The sequence below is a fragment of the Oryctolagus cuniculus genome, chromosome 5 (assembly GCF_051225735.1).
Source record: "Oryctolagus cuniculus isolate XC-2025 breed Fujian yellow rabbit chromosome 5, ASM5122573v1, whole genome shotgun sequence".
Lineage (NCBI taxonomy): Eukaryota > Metazoa > Chordata > Mammalia > Lagomorpha > Leporidae > Oryctolagus > Oryctolagus cuniculus.
This window is the reverse complement of record NC_142871.1, coordinates 555,003-575,667: the sequence shown is the minus strand read 5'-3', so window position 1 is coordinate 575,667 and position 20,665 is coordinate 555,003. Positions and strand designations below refer to the sequence as shown.

The 20,665-nt window shown below is 43.8% G+C and overlaps 1 protein-coding gene across 12 annotated transcripts in view; it reads left to right on the top strand.

Moving 5' to 3' along the window:
- Positions 1 to 20,665, top strand: part of ERMARD (ER membrane associated RNA degradation) — a 37,034-nt gene that overhangs the window by 121 nt on the left and 16,248 nt on the right. For 3 of the 12 annotated variants that reach the window (XR_016233511.1, XM_051828547.3, XM_089332410.1), the window contains exons 2-12: positions 1,325 to 1,436; positions 2,672 to 2,840; positions 4,872 to 5,011; positions 6,313 to 6,414; positions 6,689 to 6,778; positions 13,393 to 13,490; positions 13,910 to 14,046; positions 14,679 to 14,793; positions 15,805 to 15,907; positions 18,104 to 18,133; positions 19,898 to 19,966. Coding sequence is in view for 10 of the 12 variants with exons in the window: in XM_051828547.3 (XP_051684507.3) it covers positions 1,350 to 1,436; positions 2,672 to 2,840; positions 4,872 to 5,011; positions 6,313 to 6,414; positions 6,689 to 6,778; positions 13,393 to 13,490; positions 13,910 to 14,046; positions 14,679 to 14,793; positions 15,805 to 15,907; positions 18,104 to 18,133; positions 19,898 to 19,966 (1,140 nt within the window). In the remaining 2 variants the exon portion in view is untranslated. Of the gene's footprint in view, positions 1 to 33; positions 188 to 224; positions 360 to 1,324; positions 1,437 to 2,671; positions 2,841 to 4,871; positions 5,073 to 6,312; positions 6,415 to 6,688; positions 6,779 to 13,392; positions 13,491 to 13,909; positions 14,047 to 14,678; positions 14,794 to 15,804; positions 15,908 to 18,103; positions 18,134 to 19,897; positions 19,967 to 20,665 lie in introns of those variants that run through there. The other 9 variants (XR_016233512.1, XM_089332411.1, XM_070074566.2 and 6 more) reach the window with 6 other exon arrangements.

Sequence of the window (20,665 nt, the reverse complement as noted above, 5' to 3'; positions counted from 1 at the left end):
GTGGCGCACTGCGGCGTGGGCGCCGGGAGCGGCGTGGACGCCGGTGCGAGCGGCCTCTCCGGCCGCCTCCCAGCTGCGCCCGCGTTCCGCCGCCCCGGGGTTTGCCCTCAGTAGCTTGTGAGGGTAGACGCGCCCGCAGTGCGGGACTGGGGTTTGGTGGTCGCGCGTCCCGCGGAGGGCCGTGAAGGTCCGCGCCGTCGTGCCCCACCGGCCGTGCGGTGGGCTGCAGAGCGGGCCCGTGCGTGGGCCGCGGCCGGCGGGCGATCCTGGGGGTGGGGGCGGGGAGGCGCCCGGGCCGCCGGCTTCTCACCAGGAAGCGCCTGGTTTCGTCTCTGTCCTGAACGCGCGCCGGGACTGGGGTTAGTCCAGGAGTGTGACCGCGCGCTTAGGGGGCCTCTGTTACGCTCAGCCCTCCCTGGAAGGCTGTGGTTGGCTGGTCTTGCACCAGCGCTAGCTGACGCTGTACCTCCAGCAGGGTGAATGGGCAGGATGTGCAGTGGCCCTAAACTGGGCGGGAAACCGGAGACCGACAGGGAACACGTGAATTAAGGACGAATCAATTATTTTATTGGGATTCCACTCCTGGGCGACAGAGTGGGGGTGGAGAAGTCATGCGTCAGAGATTGGGAGGGCTCCTGGTATAGATTCAGGGTGTGGGGGTTAAAGGTTGAGGCGGGTCTGATCCTCATTGGTTGACCTTTAGGCACCCACAGGGACCTTGACAAGGACTTTTCTTCCCGGAAGTATAGGCCTTCCCTCCTTACGGATCCCAAAGCTACCATCAGTGTGGGTATTTGGGGAGTGAATCAGTGGATGAGGGCTCTGTCTCCTGCCTCTCAAATAAATAAAAAATAACCTGTCAAGAAATAACAGGACAAAAGGAAACGGTTTTAGGCTTCCAAGTGTTAGAAACTGGAGAAGCAGATATGAGAAGAAATTACTGGCTTAAGGTTCACTTGAGCTTCCCTGGTGTCCTCCCTGAAGAGTCTGAGGTTGTGTCCAGTAGAAGCGAATTTGTATACTCTATTGAGGCAGAAAATGAGGAGGAGCGAGACAGCTTTTCCTCTGCTGCTGCTTATTTGTCTTCAACTCAATAATTTTCATATCAAAGGATATTTTAAAAAAAGATTTGTTTTACCTGAAAGAGTTAGAGAGAGGCAGAAGCAGAGAGAGAGAGAGGTCTTACATCTGCTGGTTCACTCCCCAACTGGCGGCAGCGCCCAGAGCTGCGCTGATGTGAAGCCAGGAGCCAGGACCTTCTTCCGGGTCTCCCATGCGGGTGCAGGGGCCCAAGGAGTTGTGCCATCTTCTACTGCTTTCCCAGGCCATAACAGAGAACTGGGTTGGAAATGGAGTCGCCTGGACTTGATACCAGCACTGCAGGTGGCGGCTTTACCTGCTGTGCCACAGTGCCAACCCCCAAAGAATATTTTGAGGTGACATTCTAGTTTCCTTCAATATATTGAGTCAGAGGTTTCCTTTATCTTTTTTTCGTTTTACTTGATTTTCTGCTCTCCCACTCCCAATAAGAAATAGCTTATTTTGATAATTCTGAGGTGGTAAAGGAGTGCTGAAAGGAATGGTACCCATTTAGCTGGGTGGCACTAAACCTATCTTATGTGATAAAGTGATCATATTAAGTATGGAACTGATCATACACATAGGACCATCAGTCAAGGGATCACATAAATAAGACCCAAGTGCCTGGTAATAACAATAGAATTACAAAGGAGAGAGAGTTCCCACATGGGAAGCAGTCCACACAGCGGACTCATAGGATGACCAACGCCCTAAACAGCACTCTGACCTCAGAATCAGCCCCTAAGTCCTGACTGAAAACACCATGAGAGCATTTCAGGCATGGAAAGCCGGCATAGTGGCAAAAATGGTTCTGCGTGAAGGATCTCTGTGAGTGAGACCCTGGTGGAAAAAAGGGGCCATCAAAGAAGGATGTACTTTTCTCTGAAGAGAGGAGAGAATTTCCACTTTGCATATGGCCCTGTCTAAAACCCAATGGAGTTTGTGAACTCGAAATGCTTCCATAGCCTTGGCAGCTCATGTTAAATCAACAACAGGAGTCACTATGCACTTGCTCCCCCTGCTGGACCTCTGTCCTTAATGAGTTGTGCTATGAGAATTAATGGTAAAACTTGTCTTCAAACTGTACTTTATACTTTGTATGTCTGTGTGGTTGCAAATAGTTGAAATCTCTTCTTAGTAAAGAGTTGGTCTTCTGTATATAAAGTCAGTTAAAAATGAATCTTAATGGAAAATGGATGGGAGAGGGAGTGGGAGGTGGGATGGGAGTGTGGGTGGGAGGGCAGGTATGAGGGGAAGAAACACTATATCCCTAAAAGCTGTACATATTAAATAAAAACCTTCAAACAAACAAAAAGGAATGGCACCCTATTTATAAGACACATTGAGCTTCTGTGAACTGGCATCTTAATTACTCTGATCAATAAAAGAATTTTCAGTGTTTATCTTCTATTTGAAAACATGTACATAAATTATCTTAGTGTTTAGCTGTATTATCCAGAAAGCATGGTAACAGCAGTTACAGCTAAGTACATTCTGCACTTTAGATAGACTTTTTCGTGTAACTTAAATAAATAATGTCCCTCTGCTTTTGTGTCCTACTGAATAGTGTCTTTTGTGTTTTATATTTCAGGTACTAATAGAGGAACCTGTTACCACATGTCTTTCTCCCTCAGTGTATGACATTATTTGTAAAGTTGGTTTTGAAGTCAAAGAACTTTGTGCTATCAATAGCGTTGTATCTCAGAGTGGTGAAGTGTATTGGAAGACAGTCACAGAGTGTTTGAGATATGCAGAGTCAGGTCAGTACCCAGAGATCAGTCCGTATCATTCCACTGAAAGTGTCTTGGTCTTGGTCTGAAAAAAATTCCTTTTTTTTGGAGGATGTTGTAATCCAAGCCTGATTTAAAGGAGAAAAGAATCAGTGTGAGAAGAGAGGATGAGACCAGAGAAGTATGGGAGGTTAATGAGAGCTGGATGGAGAGAGCCCTGTGTGAGCAGGAGGGTCAGGAGGTGGCTGGGATTGATGGGCAGGTGATCATGCAGATCCCGGGGCCTCAAGGTGATTCTCTGTTGAAGGCGTGTGAATTGCAGGTTTGGCATGACCATAATTATAAAATCATTTTACATGTTTTATAGTCACTTGTGTATGCTTTTGGAGCAGGCATTAGGGTTGTTACAGCACTCAAATGAACATAGTCTGGCCTAGCAGTTCCATTCCCAGGCATGTGCTACACTCATGGATCTGAAAGTGTGTGCTGGTCAGGTTTTCATTAGAGCAACTAAATATGTGAAACAAGCTCCTGGTGAAGGAAAGGCTTATTTGGGCTTATGGTTCTGGAGGTTCAGAGTCCAAGACTGGGCGGCCCTCCCACCCCAGGTCCTCATCTGGAGATGGTGATCTTGCACAGCAGAGCTGTGAGGTGGTGGTAAACATCATGGGGCAAGAAGGGTGTGTATGTCTGAGTCTCTCCTTACAAAGCCACCATGATTTGGTCATGGGCCCATCCCAACAACCTAATCCGATCGAATCAAAGGCCCCACTGCTAAACCTGTCATTGTACTAAGTTTTCTCTTTCTTGCTGCTGTTAATGTCACTTTGGGGTTTAAACTTCTACATGAGCTCAGGAGCCAAATCACATTTGATCCTTGTAGCATTCTTTGAACAGCTAAATAAACATATGGCTTAATAATCTGGGAACAGCCAAACATTGGTAGGGGATTGGCTCAGTAAGTAACAATAAATGCAGAAGTGAACTGTTAGGCAGTGATGAAGAAGACTGAGGAGACTCATTTGATACTGTGATCTCTCTAAGTGAAAGAAAATAGCATATATTTATATTTGCTTGTATATGTGTAAGTGTTTGTAAATGCCCCCAGGAAGTTAATAAAAGTAGTTGCTATAGAAGAAGAATTGAAGGACCATGTGGAATGCTTTCAGTCCTGTGTATTTTTAAATCATGAACCATGTGATTCTTAAGTCCCAGACTAACAAAACAAAAAAGTTTATGAGTAATTTATTGTCAGAAATCTCATAATCTAAAAATGTTAAGTAAATGAAGTCAAGTTACAATATACGTACAATAGCCCTCCCTCTTGTATGGGGTAAGTTCCAAGAGTCCTAGTGGATGCCTGAAACTGGCTAGCACCAAAACCTGCAAATGCTGTTGGTTCCCCTGTGCCTGGAGCATTGCCACGTGGCACCAGGGCATCTGTCCTCGCGTGTTTTGTGCCCATTGCCTCTTCTGCATCATGACTTTTGTGCTTTGCATCCATCAGTAAGTAAAGTAAGGGTGACTTGAAGACAAGCACTGTCGTCCCATGACAGACTATCCTAAGTGACTAGCTGGTGGGTAACAGATCACTGTAGATGGACTAGACAAGGCTGCTGGAATGGAGGACGATGTAAAATCTCATCACACTGCTCCTAAAGGAGCGCAGATTGAAACTTTAGAAGTTCATTATCTCCGGTGTGTGTTTAGTTTCTTTGGATTCTGGCTGACTGCCAGTAATGAACTGTAGATAAAGAGGGACAGTTGTATGCACATAAACCTGTTGTGTATAAACTTATTTACACTTAAAGATGTAGAAGAAAATATTTTTTCCTGTTTGAACTTTACTGTATTTTTCATACGTAATGTATTTTTATTTTATAATCAGATAAGTGTTATGTAATTAGTTTCCAATATATTTTTCTCGTATGTTCAGTTATAAGCTGATTGTTGATTTTGTGGAGATTTTATATTTGAAGCACTTTTTCTATGATAATTTATGCATTTTTCTTTGCATGATATGGAACTGTGATACTAAAACTTGTTTTCTCATCCTTTAAGACCAAGACCTGGATTACTGGGGAAGTGTGCGGCTGCTGGGCCCTGTATGTGAAGCCGTCCATCTACATTTCTTATCTCTGACTAAGGGACAGTTTGAAACTCGATATGCTCCGTCACTCCAGTGGACGGGTTTTTCAGAGGTTTGGCTTTTGAACAACCTTTACAAATAAAAGACTTTGCAAATACCACTTAGATCCTCTGGTAATTATTATTTGCCAGCTTTAAAGTGGTCTCTGGGGCAGGTGTTTGGCCTGGTGGTGAAAGCACCCACTTCCCATATTGGAGTGGGTGGGCTCGATGCCCAGCTTTGCTCTCAATTCCATCTTCCTGCTAATTTGCACCTTGGGAGGCAGCAGGTGATGGCTCAAGTGGCTGTGCTCCTGCCACCACGTGAGAGACATGGATTGACTTCCTGACTTCTGGTTCTGTTCAGCCTGGCCCAGTTCCAGCGACTACAGACATTTGGGTAGTGAACTAGTGGATGGAAGGCATTCTCTCTCAAATAAAATAAAAAAAATAATTCTTAAAAAAAAGGTCTCCAATCCTAGGCCTTCCAACTGGAAGAAATCTTGAGGGTTGTGAGAAACCTGAGCTGTTATGCAAGGCTTCCAAAGCCTGAGCTGAGAAACATGTCCCTTTGAACAAAAATGTTTTAGAGTCCAACTTTATCAGGATCAGTGGCCCCAGGGTGTTTGGTGCAGGGCTGCTCCTCTTGGGCTAAGAAAAACTGACTACTCCAGAATTAAAGAGAGATCTATGGAGAGATACAAGGTGATCTCCAGGTGGTGGGACCAGCAGGCTAGGGACGGGAATGTCTGAATTGTTAACGGAGGGTTGAGGGGAAGATGGTTGGTTTGAATTCTAACCCAAATCTTGTTTGTCAGGTTTTTCTCTGTTTCATTTGGCACATTAAATGACTATAATAAAGTAGTAACTTTAATAAGTCTAATTATGAGATACTTTGGATTTCCTTCTGCAGAGTAGAAGGATCATGGTTTCTCTCTTTAGAGAAGTTTCTTTAAGTGTCAGGTCAGCTGCCCATGTTGATCTGTTATTGAGAACCAACCTATTGCAAAATTGGAGATGAGAGATATAGGTCAAAATGGTTGACTGTTAAATTCACAAGTTTGCCATGCTTTTTGCTTTCAATAAACATTGAGATACCTTTCAAAGAAGTCACATACATAAATATTTTTCTTGACTCTTTAGGCATTGTAACATTTATAAAGGAGATGTTTACTATTCCAAAATATGAAAATATAGCAGTTGAAATACTTAGATTTTTAATTTCAATAACTAGTATTGTTACTTTGAGAGATATTTTTTGGGTGCAAATATTAAATAACTAGTTGAGATAGTTAGACTTTGAATTTCAATAAATAGTATTACATTGAGAAATACTTATTAGTGTAAATTCTAACACATGCTTTATTCTGAACAGTTATTTCCTGAAATATTTGACTCCTTGAAAAGTCTACAATCGCCTGCTATTTCTCTTAGCTTAATGAAACTGACATCATGTCTAGAACGAGCCTTGGGTGATGTAAGTGTTATACTCTCAATATTGTTCCAATAAGTTATCTGAACAAACATTGAATTATTTTGAAGTTGCCCTAAGTTTCCTAGATTATTGTTTTCCTCTAAAATATAATCATTTGGTGCCTATTTTTAATATTTTTCTTTTTGAATGGTCATAACATCAACACATTGGTGTTTAAATACTTTTGTCCACTGTACTGCTTCACCAGTTATGTTTTTATTAACATTAACTGGCTTATTAGCATGCAACTGGTACATAATTTTTGTCTCCATTGTAGGTGTTTTTACTGATTGGGAAAGAATGTCCCTTTCTCTTAAGAGATCTGCTTGCCTCTGAGGAGCTTGCCCAGGTCTTCGGTCAGTCTGTGGTAAGCTTGTTCTTCTAAAACTTGCAGAGTGAGTACAGCACAAAACAAACAAAAACACCTTGGTTTTGGTTCTTCCAAAACTGATGCTGCTTTAGGAAAACAGTCACATTAGTGGTCACGCGTATTCTCCTTCCTGCCTTTAATTTCAGAATTCCTCCTCTTTCAGCCACCTGTAGCACTTTGTCCTAGGTCCACAGTGCTGGAATAACCTGGATCACAGGGACAGGTGGAAGTATTTTGCTTTGATCACTCATACATTAATACTAAATGCTAACTTAGTCCAGAATGAAGTTTTGACCTCTTAAAAAGTGATATTACACTTTTGTTCTAGAATATTGATATTTTAATTTATTTTTCCCCAGAAACCTTTTATTTAAAGAAGACAAACTTCATACATTTCATAATTAGAACTTTAGGAACATGGTGATTCTTCCCATCATACCTGCCCTCCCACACTCTCTCCTATTCCTCTTCCTCCTCTCTTCTTCCTCCCTATCCTATTCCCACTCTTATTTTTTTACTAACAACTATTTTCAGTTAGCTTTATACACTTATGATTAACTTTATGCTGAGTAAAGAGTTCAACAAAGAATATAAAAAAAAACTATTAATATCAACACAAGAACTATTCAAAGTCATTGTTTCTCATAGTGTCAATTTCATTTCTACAGATTGCCTGTTAGGTGCTCTATTAGTTATCACAGGTCAGGGAGAACATATAGAATTTGTCCCTTTGGGACTGGCTTATTTCACTACGTATAATGTTTTCCAGTTTCATCCAATTTGTTGCAAATGACCAGATTTCTTTCTTGCTTTCTTTCTTCCTTTTTTTTTTCTTTTTTACCACAGTGTAGTATTCCATGTTGTACATATCCCATAATTTCATTATCCAGTCTTTAATGGACCAGTATTTAGGCTGATTCCATGTTTTGGCTATTGTGAATTGAGCTTCAATAAATATGGGGGTACAGGTAGCTCTTTCATATGCTGATTTCATTTCCCTTTGGTAAATTCCCAAGAGTGGGATGGCTGGGTCCTATGGTAGGTCTATATTCAGATTTCTGAGGTATCTCCATACTGCCTTCCATAGTGGCTGCACCATTTTTTTTTTTTAGCTGTTGTGAATGGATTGATCTTAGACGCTCTTTCTCAGCCATAGCTTTGTCTCTGTATACAAAGACTACTGAGTTTTGTGTGTTGATTATGTATCCTACCACTTTACCAAATTCTTTTATGAATTCCAATAGTCTCTAGGGGGAGTCTTTTGGATCCTCTCTATATAGAATTATGTCATCTGCAAATAGGGATAGTTTGACTTCCTACTCTCAGTTTGTATCCCTTTGATTTCTTTTTCTTGCCTAATGGCTCTGGCTAAAATTTCCAGGATATACTGAGTAGCAATGGTGAGAGTGGGGATCCTTGTCTGGTTCTGGATCTCAGTGGGAATGCTTCCAGCTTTTCCCCATTCAATAGGATGCTGGCTGTGGGTTTGTCTTGTCATGAATTGCCTCGACTGTGTTGAAGATTATTCCTTCTGCAACCAATTTTTCTTAGTTTTCATTATGAAAGGGTATTATGATGCTTTCTCTGCATTTATTGAGATAATCATATGGTTTTTGTTCTCCAGTTTGTTAATGTGATGTATCACATTGATTTGTGAATGTTGAACCATCCCTGCAAACCAGGGATAAATTCCACTTGGTCCAGGTGAGTGATCTTTCTGATGTATTGTTGGATTCAACTGCCTAGTATTTTGTTGAGGATTTTTGTGTCTATGTTCATCAGTGAAATTGGTCTGTAGTTCTTTCTCTGTTGTATCTTTTTCAGGTTTAGGAATTAAGGTGATTCTGGCTTCATAGAATATGGAGGGCCAGTGCCGTGGCTTACTTGGTTAATCCTCTGCCTGTGGCACCGGCATCCCATATGGGTGCCAGGTTCTAGTCCTGGCTGCTCCTCTTCCAGTCTGGCTCTCTGCTGTGGCCCAGGAGGGCAGTGGAGGATGGCCCAAGTGCTTGGGCCCCTGCACCCACGTGGGAGACCAGGAGGAAGCACCTGGCTCCTGGCTTTGGATTGGCGCAGTGCTGGCCATAGCGGCCATTTTGGGAGTGAACAATGGAAGGAAGACCTTTCTCTCTGTCTCTCTCTCTGTCTGCAACTCTACCTGTCAAATAAAAAAAAAAAAAGATTATGAGAGGATTCCCTCCCTTTGAATTGTTTTGAATAGCTCGAGAGGAATTGGAGTTAGTTCTTCTTGAAACTTCCTGTAAAATTCAGCAGTGAAACCATCTGATACTGGGCTTTTTTTGTTCTTGGTAGGGTCTTTATTAGGGATTGAGTTTCTCTCTTGGTTATTGATCTGTTTAGGTTTTCTTTTTCTTCATGGCTCAATTTGGTTAGCTTGTATGTGTCCAGGAATCTATCCATTTCTTCTAGGTTTCCTGGTTAGTTGGCATACAGATCTTTGTAGTAAGTTCTGATGATTCTTTTTATTTCTGTGGTGTCTGTTACATTTACTTTTTCATTTCTAACTTTATTGATTTGGGTCTTCTCCCTCTTTTTTTGGTTAGTTGGGCCCATGTTGTGTCAATTTTGTGTCAATTTTTTCAAAAACCCAGCTTTTCATTTTTTTTTTTTTAATTTATTTATTTTACTTGAAAGAGTTACACAGAGAGAAGGGGAGGCAGAGAGAGAGAGAGGTCTTCCATCCACTGGAACACTTCCCAATTGGCCGCAATGGCTGGAGCTGCGCCGATCCAAAGCCAGGAGCCAGAGCTTCTTCTGGATCTCCCACATGGGTGCAGGGGCCCAAGGACTTGGGCCATCTTCTACTGCTTTCCCAGGCCATACCAGAGAGCTGGATCAGAAGTGGAGCACCTGGGACTTGAACTGGCGTCCATATGGGATGCTGGCACTGCAGGCTGTGGTTTTACCCACTACGCCACAGCGCCAGCACAACCAGCTCTTCATTTCACTGATCTTTTGTATTTTTGGTTTCAATTTTGTTTATTTCTTATCTATTTTTAGTGATTTCTTTCCTCTTACTAATTTTGAGTTTGGTTTACTGTTGTTTTTCTAGGTCCTTGAGATGCACTGAAAGCTCATTTATCTTATGCCCTTACAACTTCTGGGAGATGTTCTGCCTTTACCTTCTCTCGTAGTGATGACCATGTTGCTGTGTTTCTGTGTGCAGCATATCCTTAAACATCTTCTGCAGGCCTGGAGGTGTGGTGACAAATTCTTCCAATTTCTTTTTGTTACAGAAGGTCTTTATTTCACCCTCATTCATAAATGAGATATTTGCTGAATACAATATTCTGAGTTATAGTTTTTTTTTTTTTCTCTCATAAGACTTGGAATATATCTTGCCATTCTCTCCTAGCCTGTAAGGTTTCTGATGAGATGTCAGCTGTGAGTCTAATTGGAGATCCCTTGAAAGTAATGTGTTTTTCTTGTGCATATTTTAGAATCTTTTCTTTATGTTTTACTGTGGAGAGTGTGACTACTGTGTGTCGTGGTGAAGATCTTTCCTGGTCATATCTATAGGAGTTCTATGTGCTTCCTGTACTTGGGTGTCCCTTTCTCCAATTTAGAGAAGTTTTCTGTTATTATTTCTCTAAAAAGACCTTCTATTCCATTCTTTCTTTCCACGCCTTCAGGAATTCCTAAGACCCTTATGTTGGGTCATTTGCTAGTACCCCATAGATCTCCAACATTGTTTGTTAGTTTTCTGATTTATTCTTTTTTTTTTTTTTGTCTGAGTGTAAAACTTCCAGAGATTTGTTTTATTTATTTATTTAATTTATTTGACAGGTAGAGTTGCAGACAGAGAGAGAGACAGAGAGAGACAGAGAGAAAGGTCTTCCTTCTGTTGGTTCACTCCCCAAATGGCTGCTACAGCTGGCACTGCGCCAATCCAAAGCCAGGAGCCAGGTGCTTCCTCCTGGTCTACCATGTGGATGCAGGGCCCAAGCACTTGGACCATCCTCCACTGCCCTCCTGGGCCACAGCAGAGAGCCAGACTGGAAGAGGAGCAACTGGGACCAGAACCAGCGCCCATAGGGGATGCCGGCGCCGCAGGCAGAGGATTAACCAAGCGAGCTATGGTGCCGGCTCAGAGATTTGTTTTCTAACTCGTATATTCTTTCTTCTGTTTCACTGAGTCTCTTGTTAAGTCTTTCCATTGCATTTAAAAAATTTTTTATTGAATTCTTCATCACCAAGATTTCATATTAAGTTCTGTTTCATGGGAGAAATTTTCTTTCATGTCATGTATGAGTTTCATTAGTTTGTAGATTTGCTGCTTATTCTGAAGTAATCCTATGGTCAAATTTTTGATTTTCATTTCTGGGATTTCTTCAGTCTCTTCATCTTCACATTCTAATATTGAGGTGTTTTGTTCTTTTGGGGGCATCATGTTGTCTTCTGTATTCTTGTTCCTTGAATTGCTGTATTTATTATTTGGCTTTTGTAGAGATACTTATTGGTTCCTTTTTTGTTTTGTTTTTTCCATGTGATGGCTTTAATCTTTGGACTATGCCTCTGTGGCCTAGTGGAGTGTTGACTTACTCCGTGAATACCCAGAGACGTGTGCTGGGTGTGGCCAGGGAGCTCTGTTCAGTGCTCCAGAGTGAAGGGAATATCCAAGGTGACACCAGGTTGGGTGTGGTAAATCTCCCTCTCTCTCTCTTTTTTTTAATTGGAGGGGAGGGTTTGTTCAGTTCTGTTGGTGTAGTCTCATGCTCACCTCTGCTCCTCAGAGAAGGCCAGTGCTTGGGCGCCAGCCCCAGTGGGTGCAGCATTGACCTGCTCATCCACAAGGACCACACAAAGGATCTGTGTAGTTTTTGGTATAAGCACAGGTCCTTCCTGCAGCAATGACCCTCACTCACCAGGGAATCAGCCCTGAGCATGTGGAGCCACCCACAGTGACTGCCCAAAGTTCCAGCCACACCCTGGGCCCTCCCACACAGCCACAGTGTTTTTACCGTCCCAGCACACAAGGTTCCCACAGCCTGAGCACCCAGCTCCCTGACAGTTCACCCAGCCAGACTCAGGCATCTCCTCTCAGCTAGTTTTTGGGTGTGTGGACACGAGCTGGTGCAGCTGTTTCATATGTTCAAAGTGGCGTGCCCTCTCAGCTAGTTAGAGGACGCCGGTGCTAGGTGGTCAGTGAGCAAGAAATGTGCCCCCTTTTTTTTCTCTTCTAGTTTGGCAGATACACTATCCCCCGCAGGGCTCCAAGCTGGGCCCATGCTAGCCTCTTCCTGTAGCTTTATTGCCAATGGCGTGGGCTGCTGCAGACTGGTCTCACTTGAGGTTCTCAGCTGCTGGGGTCCTGAGTTGTGTGTGTCCGCACCTTCCGTGTAGGTGCACAGTGTCCCTCTAATTTGTGTGGAGTGTTCTCTGACGTTTTCTCCCTAAGACTTCCCTGAGACTGCACTCTCTACACTTTTTTTAAACTGTCTTTCCCTGGGCCAGAGCAGTAAGCTCCCTTTCTATTCTGCCATCTTGGATCTCCTTAGAATATTAATATTTTGACATATGGGAACTCGGGCCCTTGGCAATCATTTAAACTAGCAGTGAAAAAATATTTGGATATTGATTAAAAAAAAGTCACAGAATCTGGAAGAGGGTGCACATCAAGTCACTTAAGACAAGAACAGCCTGTAGGCAACAGGGTGAGGCAGGAGAAACCCAGGAACCCCTCGTCGTTCAGAAAGGTGTGCTCACCACAGCAGTGAGCAACAACCCTTTGCTTTTGGCTACGAACCTGGCCCTCAGCAGCACCCTGCACTCAGTGCTGTGGATCCCTCTAGCCTAAAGGGCACTTGCTTTTGGGAAGAGCGTGGGATGTTGCCCTGGATTCTGACTCTGCTCTGCTCTTTTTCCTGCCTGGTTGCTGGGAGCCTTTCCCTACCACCAGACGCTGTTAGCCACTCTCACAGGTATCTCTGTTTGCCCAGAAGATGTAAATGAAGCACATTAAATTAATGGGAGAGCAGACTTCCTGAAGTTGCAGTGAGGAACCTGTTGTCTAGCGTTGCTGGGCCAAGCTGAAACCCTCCTTGTAATTCCCACCTGTTCTCTGAAGGAGACTTAATCCGTCTGCCACACAGTGGCAGTGTTTCCTAGGAATGAGGACAGCTTTGGTTATGTGCGTACGTCTTCACATGACGTGATTTAAATATCTTCTATTTGTTCATAGCTCTTGTGCAGTGTGGTGCTTCAAACCCAGAAGCAGTGCTCTGGGAACTCCTCCAGTGGCTGTGCCGCTCACTGTGTAGACAGGTGACCTGGAGGTGGGGGCACAGGGCTGGAGCCTCACTGGTCTAGCTCTCCATGCTGTCTTGTTACTTAACCATTCAGGTCCACGCTGCCAGATGCCGAGTTTGTGTTGATTGCTTTCTGTTTCACTTGATTCGATGTCAGGGACCTTGGATGTGCAGTGCCTTTCCCAGCCTCCCTGAGAGGTGGTTCTGAGGACTGATGAGTGGGTCAGTGCATGCATGTGCAACACTCAGGGTGCTGGCTGTGTGATTAGTACTATTACTGTTCTACAGCAGCCGAGCCATCTGGTGTGCTAGTTCTAGTCGTGACCTGCACTCTCGCTTCAGGTGGATGTGCTGAAAGTCTTCATTGGCTCTCCACGGGGACTCAACCTGCGGAACATCTTGTGGCATGGGTTTGCATCACCCCAAGAGGTTCCTCCAAAGTAAGATGCTGGAAAAGTACTTTTCCTTCTTTTTCATCTGCTTAAGAGTTTATTTTAGCTTGAATTCATGAGAGAGGAAGATGCATGAGAGAGGCATGAGGGGTGAGACAGGATTGTGAGGCTAGAGAAGATTGCCGGGGTGTGGTTTCAGCCCCACACAGCCTGGAGGCCCTGCAGGGGTCACACAGGGTGTGGTGGTGCACCCAGGTCCCAGGCGGGAGGGGGCCCAGAGTTTCTGAGATAATTACTGTTTTTTCCAGCTATGGCACAGCTGAATACCTGTACTTGTATCTAGGGGAAATTTTCTGCAAGTTGATAATGCTTTGGTTTTTAAATTTTAAATATTTGGAAAGTAAAGCTGTCATGTGTGTGTGACTGAGCTTGTGTTTCTAACAGATCTCCGTGCTATTTTTCCCTAGATACTGTTCAATGATGATGCTGTTGACAGTAGGATTGGGACAGTTACTGAAGAGTTTCCTTCAACAAACCACATTTACGTTGACACATCGATCCCTCATAACTCTTAGGAACCTAGAGGAGTTGATTGTTTTTCCTGGCAAGTACTCTGTTTCAATTTCCCCTCCTACTGCGTCTTCACGACAGTATTTAGACTTGAAGTCCTGCAGTGGCAAGGTGGCTTTGACAGTTACTTGAAGAACTCAGAGCCGTTACCACGTACGACTCAACCTCTTCTCACACTCTCCCTATGTGCGTTGGGATTCAAGCACAGCTGTGCTGATCTCCTTGAATCACAGTGGATGATGGAGCTCAGAGCTCATTGACTCCTCAGATGTAGAGATGGCCCAATGGCTTTGGGCCGTTTTATACTGCACTTCTCCTCCTTTCCGTTCTTGAGCATTTGTCCTCAAATCATGACACCCAGAGTGCCTGTGGCGTGAAGGATCACCCGCAGCTTCTGAAAACATCTTACTTCTGGCCAGTATGTTCGACTGGCCCCCTGACTTCCCCCTCCACACTGGCCTCCCTGAATCACCACAGAGGTGCAGGAGTCCGTGCCCCCCCTCCCATGTCCCTGAGGTCCCCCTCGCCTGTGGCTCTAGGTGAGGCTGTCCCCCTCTTTGAGGGGAGCATTGTGCCAGGGAACTGTGGTCAGCCCTGAGAGGGCAGCACCCCATCTTTTTGAGTTGCGTAGTATGGTTGTGTTTAAAAATGTTTGCTGTTTTACAGATGTTCCTTATGAAGTACTTTCAGTGTTAGAAGAAATCATGAAAAAATCCTCTTTTATATTAAAAGTCATGTTGCCATACTGGGAAGCTGCGTTGGTCAGGTTCAGGTCACACAGGTAAGGAGGGCAGTGTGGTTGGACACCTTCAACGCCCTTGTCCTTCACACTTTTGTCATTGGAGAAGCACTTGGAGGTGGGGCTGAATGTCTTCATACAATAATGGAAGAGGCAGCCTGTAATTATGTTTAAACATGTGTCATACATTTCACATCATCATTTTTCAGAATCAAGTTGTACGTATTTTTGAGTTCTTGCTATGAGTGAAATGTGTGCAGTGCCAGAGCATCATGAAAGAGCAATCAACTTTGTTGTTATTTTGTGTCTTTAAAAATTTTTATCTGCATTTTTTATTTGAGGTAGAGATGGGGACGGGGCGGGGAGGAGAAAAAGAAATAGAAACAGAGAGAAAGCTTCCATCTGCTGGTTCACTCCCCAGATGCTCACAGCAGCTGGGCTGGGCTGGCTGAAGCTGGAAACAGGAACTCGGTCCAGGTCTCCCACATGGGTTGCAGGGACGCAACCGCTTGAGCCATCCCTGCTGCCTCCCAGGAAACGGGAGTTGGGAGCAAGCAGGGCCTCAAACCCAGATACTTGGATGTGGTTTGCAGGCTTCCCAACCAGCATCTTCACTGTTGGCCAAACCCCCTTCCCTTATGTTCTCTTTGCGTAAGAGCGAACGCTATACAGGAGGAAAACCTTCACCTTGTGCAGATCAGGAGGGCAATGAGTTGATCTTGACAGGTGACATTACCTTCATGTTTATGTCTTGAAAACCCACTGAGTCCTATTCGAGTGTTCTTTAGAGGTGAAGAGATGAGTTAGGCTGGCATTTGATGACATTTTATATCCTGAAGCTACTAAAAATAGTTCATTGAAATTAAAACACTGAAATATAGTTTTAAAATTAGTAGTCTAATGAAACTTTGATTTTGTTTCTCCTATTAGTAAATAATGTTACTTGCTTTTACTATAGCATTGTCATATTTAGACCACAGAATAGTTATTGTGGTGTTGGCATCAATATTTAGTTTTGAAATGTAGAGCTTTCTTCTTTTTTTAATTTCACAGGTTTGCTGACTGTGCCATACTGTTATTGACACAACTGGAGACTGGACTTAGGAAAGTTTTTGCTACAGTTAACAAATGTCCCAAAAGACTGCTGACTGCTGAGGTACACACTTGCTTTTATTGTTGATGAGATTTTTGTTGCATGGACAGCTTTCTGTGCCTAACTGAAAGTTTTTTTGAAAGATTTATTTATCTATTTGAAAGTCAGAGTTACAGAGAAAGGAGGAGACACAGAGACATCTTGCATCTGCTGGTTCAAACCCCAGCTAAGCACAGTGACCAGGACTGGGCCAGGCCAGAGCCAGGAGCCAGAAGCTTCATCCAGTTCTCCCACGTTGGTGTCAGGGGCCCAAGTTCTTGGGCCATCTTCCATTGCTTTTCCCAGGCCATTAGCATTGAGCTGGATCAGAAGTGGAGCAGCAAGACATGAACTGGTGCACACGTGGGATGCTGGTATTGCAGGCAGTGGCTTTATGTGCTATGCACAATGCCAGCCCCACCTAATTGAAACTAAAAATGATTTCATTTCTCATTGAAATGAATTTTTTAGTGAAAAATTTTCTTTGGAAGGTTTTACTGGCATTTTCTGTGACTTCCTATTACAATGCTTTTGTCAGATTTATGTTTATTTTAATCATGATTGGTTTTGGTAGTTCTATAATATTTCTCAATTGTCTTTTAAACTTAGCGATGTCCCATCAGTAATGAGCACTCCCTCTATTTGCTGCATTCTGGTGGAGGCCTCTGCTGGCTCTGAGTGGAGCCCTCCTGATGCTGCCCCTGGTGCCATGCCTGGGGTTAGGACATGGACTTCTCTCAGCACCTTGTTGTGGAGGGAAGTTTCATTGTCTGCAGAAAGAAATAGATTCTCATTCGTCATAGCCCTCATGGATTACTCTTGCAACTGGCTGTTTGGTAGCAAGCTCAGTTGCTGTGTGGCCATATAAATTAAGCTATAAATAAACTTGATGATGTACTTGTCAGTTGGCTATGCAAACGAATGACATGGATATGTCTACAGAGCATGCAATTTGACAAGGAATGGCCTGAGTTTTAGTCCAGACTCTTCCTCAGAAAGACCTGGGTCAGTTTATAAGGTTGTGCATACAGGACGATGTTTTATAAATAGACCAGTGACTGTGTAAGTACCATTATTTACTGAGCACTTTCTGCAGCTCAGTCTCTTTTGGATCCGTGGAAGTTGTGAATATGAGCAAGAGTGGCTTTTGAGAGCTTGTCTGTCATAGGAGAGAATACGCTTCTCCTGATTCCATAAAACTAGACAGAATTCATATACATGTAATTTATGAAAAAATTCAGCATTTTGAAAAAAGTAGTGGGGATATTTAGAAGACAATTGAATGTTTAGAGGAGAGCTCAGGAAATGTCCCAGCAGTGCTTGAGAGCTCAGGAAGAGGTTTTAGGGTCACGTCCAGGACGCTGTGTGTTGGAGAACGTTTAATAACACAGGTTGAGCATCTCTGATCTGAGACCTGAACCACTCACAGTGCTGCTCTGGTGCCACAGGTGAGAGGCTCACACCTGGTGGGTCGCCATCAAGACACAGGTGTGCTGAAATTTGCATGTAATGCTACCTTCAGGCTCTGTGTAAGGCGTATATGAAACATAAGTGCATTTTGTTTGTAGACTTGGCTCCCCTCCCCAAGGTAGCTTTTATAAGTACAAATAGTCTAAAATCCAGGCAGTAAATATTGTAAGCGCTTCTGGACCCAAGGTCTTGGATAAAGGGATAATCAAGCTGTGTTTGGTTGAAAGTTTTCCAGGGAAAACCTGTGTTTGTGGAGCTAAAGAAGCTGCCCGGGGCTTCCCTTGTAGAGATGTGAAGCTCCAGTGCGACTAGGAGAGAGTGGCCCTGGGGCCTGTGCCCACAGGCTCTGTGCTGGTTACATCAGGTAGCAGCTAAAACAGAGGCCCTTTGTTGGAGAGCGTATTAAAGTGTGCTCACTTGTGCCTAAGCGCCAGTCACCAGGAGAAACACTCTGGGTGTGAGTAGCGATGTGTAAAGAGAAGTCTGCAGCTGTGAATTTTACCACTAACAGCCACAAGACTGTAAGGGCAGCATTTAACACAGCTCGGTTACTCGGTTCACTGTATTTTTGTGTCTTTTACAGCATGTTTATTTTATGACTCTTCCACAGTTGTGGGTAGTTAATGTTCATTTTCATAAGAAAGTTTTAGGTTTGGGGCCATGTCCCAGAAATTTTTCCTGTTTTGAATAATGTTACTCTACTTTTATTTTGCTTTAATCATTTCTTTTCATTTCTTTCCTTTTTTGAAGTCAACAGCTTTTTATACCACCTTTGATGATGTAAGTACACTTACAGGTTACTTGAAACCATCCAAATATTGTCTTCTTTTATCTATTTATTTGAAAGGCAGAGAGTTAGAGCTTCAACTACTGGGTCACTCCCCAAGTGGCCGCAATGGCCAGGCTTTGACAGGCTGAAGCCAGGAGCCTGAAACTCCATCCAGGTCTCCCACATGGGTGGCAGGGGCCCAAGAACTTGACTGGTCTTCTACTGCTTTCCTTGGTGCATTAGCAGGGAGCTGAACCAGGAGTGGAACAGCCAGGACTCAAACCTGTGACCGTGTGGGATGCTGACTCTCATGTTATGGCTCAACCCACTGTGCCATAATGCCTGCCCCCAGTTGTTGACCTGAACCATACACAGGTCTCCAACTTCAACACTAATTGAAGCACAAAATTAAAGACAAACCATAAGTCATATGCATATAGAAAAATGTTTGGAGTAATATATTAAAAATAGAGAGAGACTAGATTTAAATATAGTTTTCATGTTTTTAAAGACCCAGTGTTACTAATCTACTTTCTGAAGTGACATGAAGCTCCGAGCTGGAAAATGCCTGGAGGTGCTAATGTCACTGGCTGTCATTAGTTAGAGGTATTCATCGTAGAGTCAGGATTAGCGTTTGTCTTCCTTGGGTATGGAATGTAACTCAACTGCTAGGTGCTGTTACCTCCTGCTAGGTGCTGTTACCTCCTGCTAGGTGCTGTTACCTCCTGTTATGTACTGTTACCTCCTGTTAGGTGCTGTTACCTCCTGTTATGTACTGTTACCTCCTGCTAGGTGCTGTTACCTCCTGCTAGGTGCTGTTACCTCCTGTTATATCCTGTTACCTCCTGCTAGGTGCTGTTACCTCCTGCTAGGTGCTGTTACCTCCTGTTATGTCCTGTTACCTCCTGCTAGGTGCTGTTACCTCCTGTTATGTACTGTTACCTCCTGCTAGGTGCTGTTACCTCCTGCTAGGTGCTGTTACCTCCTGTTATGTCCTGTTACCTCCTGCTAGGTGCTGTCACCTCCTGTTAGGTGTTGTTACCTCCTGCTAGGTGCTGTTACCTCCTGTCATCCACTGTAGAGTGTTTTCTGCATTCTGGGGAAAGGTGACTGTGAAGCTGGTCATTACAGTTGGAGAAATCTCCTGTCACCCATGGGTGGTTCTAGAAGGTGGTGCTTTCATGAAGGGTGACAGACAGGCTGCAGGAGGGACTGAGAGAGAGGCTGTGTAGAGACTTGAGCATTTGGATCATCTTGCCTTTAAGACAACTGTTAGGTTGCTAAGTGTGGTGGATTAATCATGTGCCTGCTTGCCTGCAGAGTTCATTCCATTGGTAGACAACTGGGTCTCTAATCACAACACATTTGGGAGTGTGACGATTGAACAGAGTAGCCTAGTCTGCTTAGGGTAGATCTGCAGGGCTGAGTCGGGGGGGTTGGGTTCCGGCAGCTTGCTGTGTGCACACATCCCTACAGAACTTTCAGTTGAAGGTAGTATTGAATTATATATTAATTATATATTATAGTGTTCAGTTGAAGAGTAGTGTTACATTGGTTCCAAGTGAATTAAATGAATGAAGGAGTGTCCCCAAAATGTAGCAACCACTGTTTAGAAAAACATTTTAACCAGTGTAATGACCTTAAAAATATGTTCGTTTGTGTCTATGTATGTTTGTATGTGTGTTTGGTGTGTGCTTGTGTATCTGTGCATGTGTGTTAGGGTGTGTCTGTGATGTGTCTGAGTTTCACAATTGTGTTTATTTTTGGTGTTTTAGATGTTGGCAAAACACTTGAATGATGGCGAAATCAATCAGCTTCCTCTTTTCCTTGGAGAACCTGCTATGGTAGGTATTGTGTATTTTTCACGATTATTCTTGCATTTTTGGATGTGATGAGAATGTCCCTGAGGTGGGATTGGTTCTGGCTGTATTGTGCTCAGGAACTGGGTGCTGGAGCCATTGCTGGGCTGTCAGCTCTGTCACCTGTCAGCAGAGCCATGGCTCCAGCGTAGGTCCTGTGCTTGATGCAGGTGGATCAGTGTCTTTTCCTAGGCCTCGCTGTTCCCAAGCAGCGTTTGAACTTGTTGGCCATGTGTATTTATACTGTGGAAGGTACTAGGGTCAAATGTGACTGATGAGGCTGGGCGTTGGATGGAAAGAATTACCGTGTGGGGCCATTTTCGCTCTGTCTGTTTTCTGTGTTTTGTGACTGTAAATGGGTGTTTGTATGTTTATACCCCGAGAAGTGGCAGACTGAGGCGCTACCTCTGTGCTGATGCTGGCATGACGCCTCGTGCCCTTTGGGCATGCACTTCTGCCACAGCCAATGTGACTGACCCAGCGTGTCGAACGTTCTTCGTTTTCTCTTGTCTTGTATGCTTTTCTACCTCTCATCTAGTATTCTTTGTCATCTCATATCTGACATTCTTTGTCGTCTCTTGCCTAATACTCTTTTTCGTCTTAGTAGATTTCTAGGTCCAGGGTTTTCTGACCTCTTCCATATAACCCGAGGGAGAGGTCTTGAGCTTAGGCTGTTGATGGAAG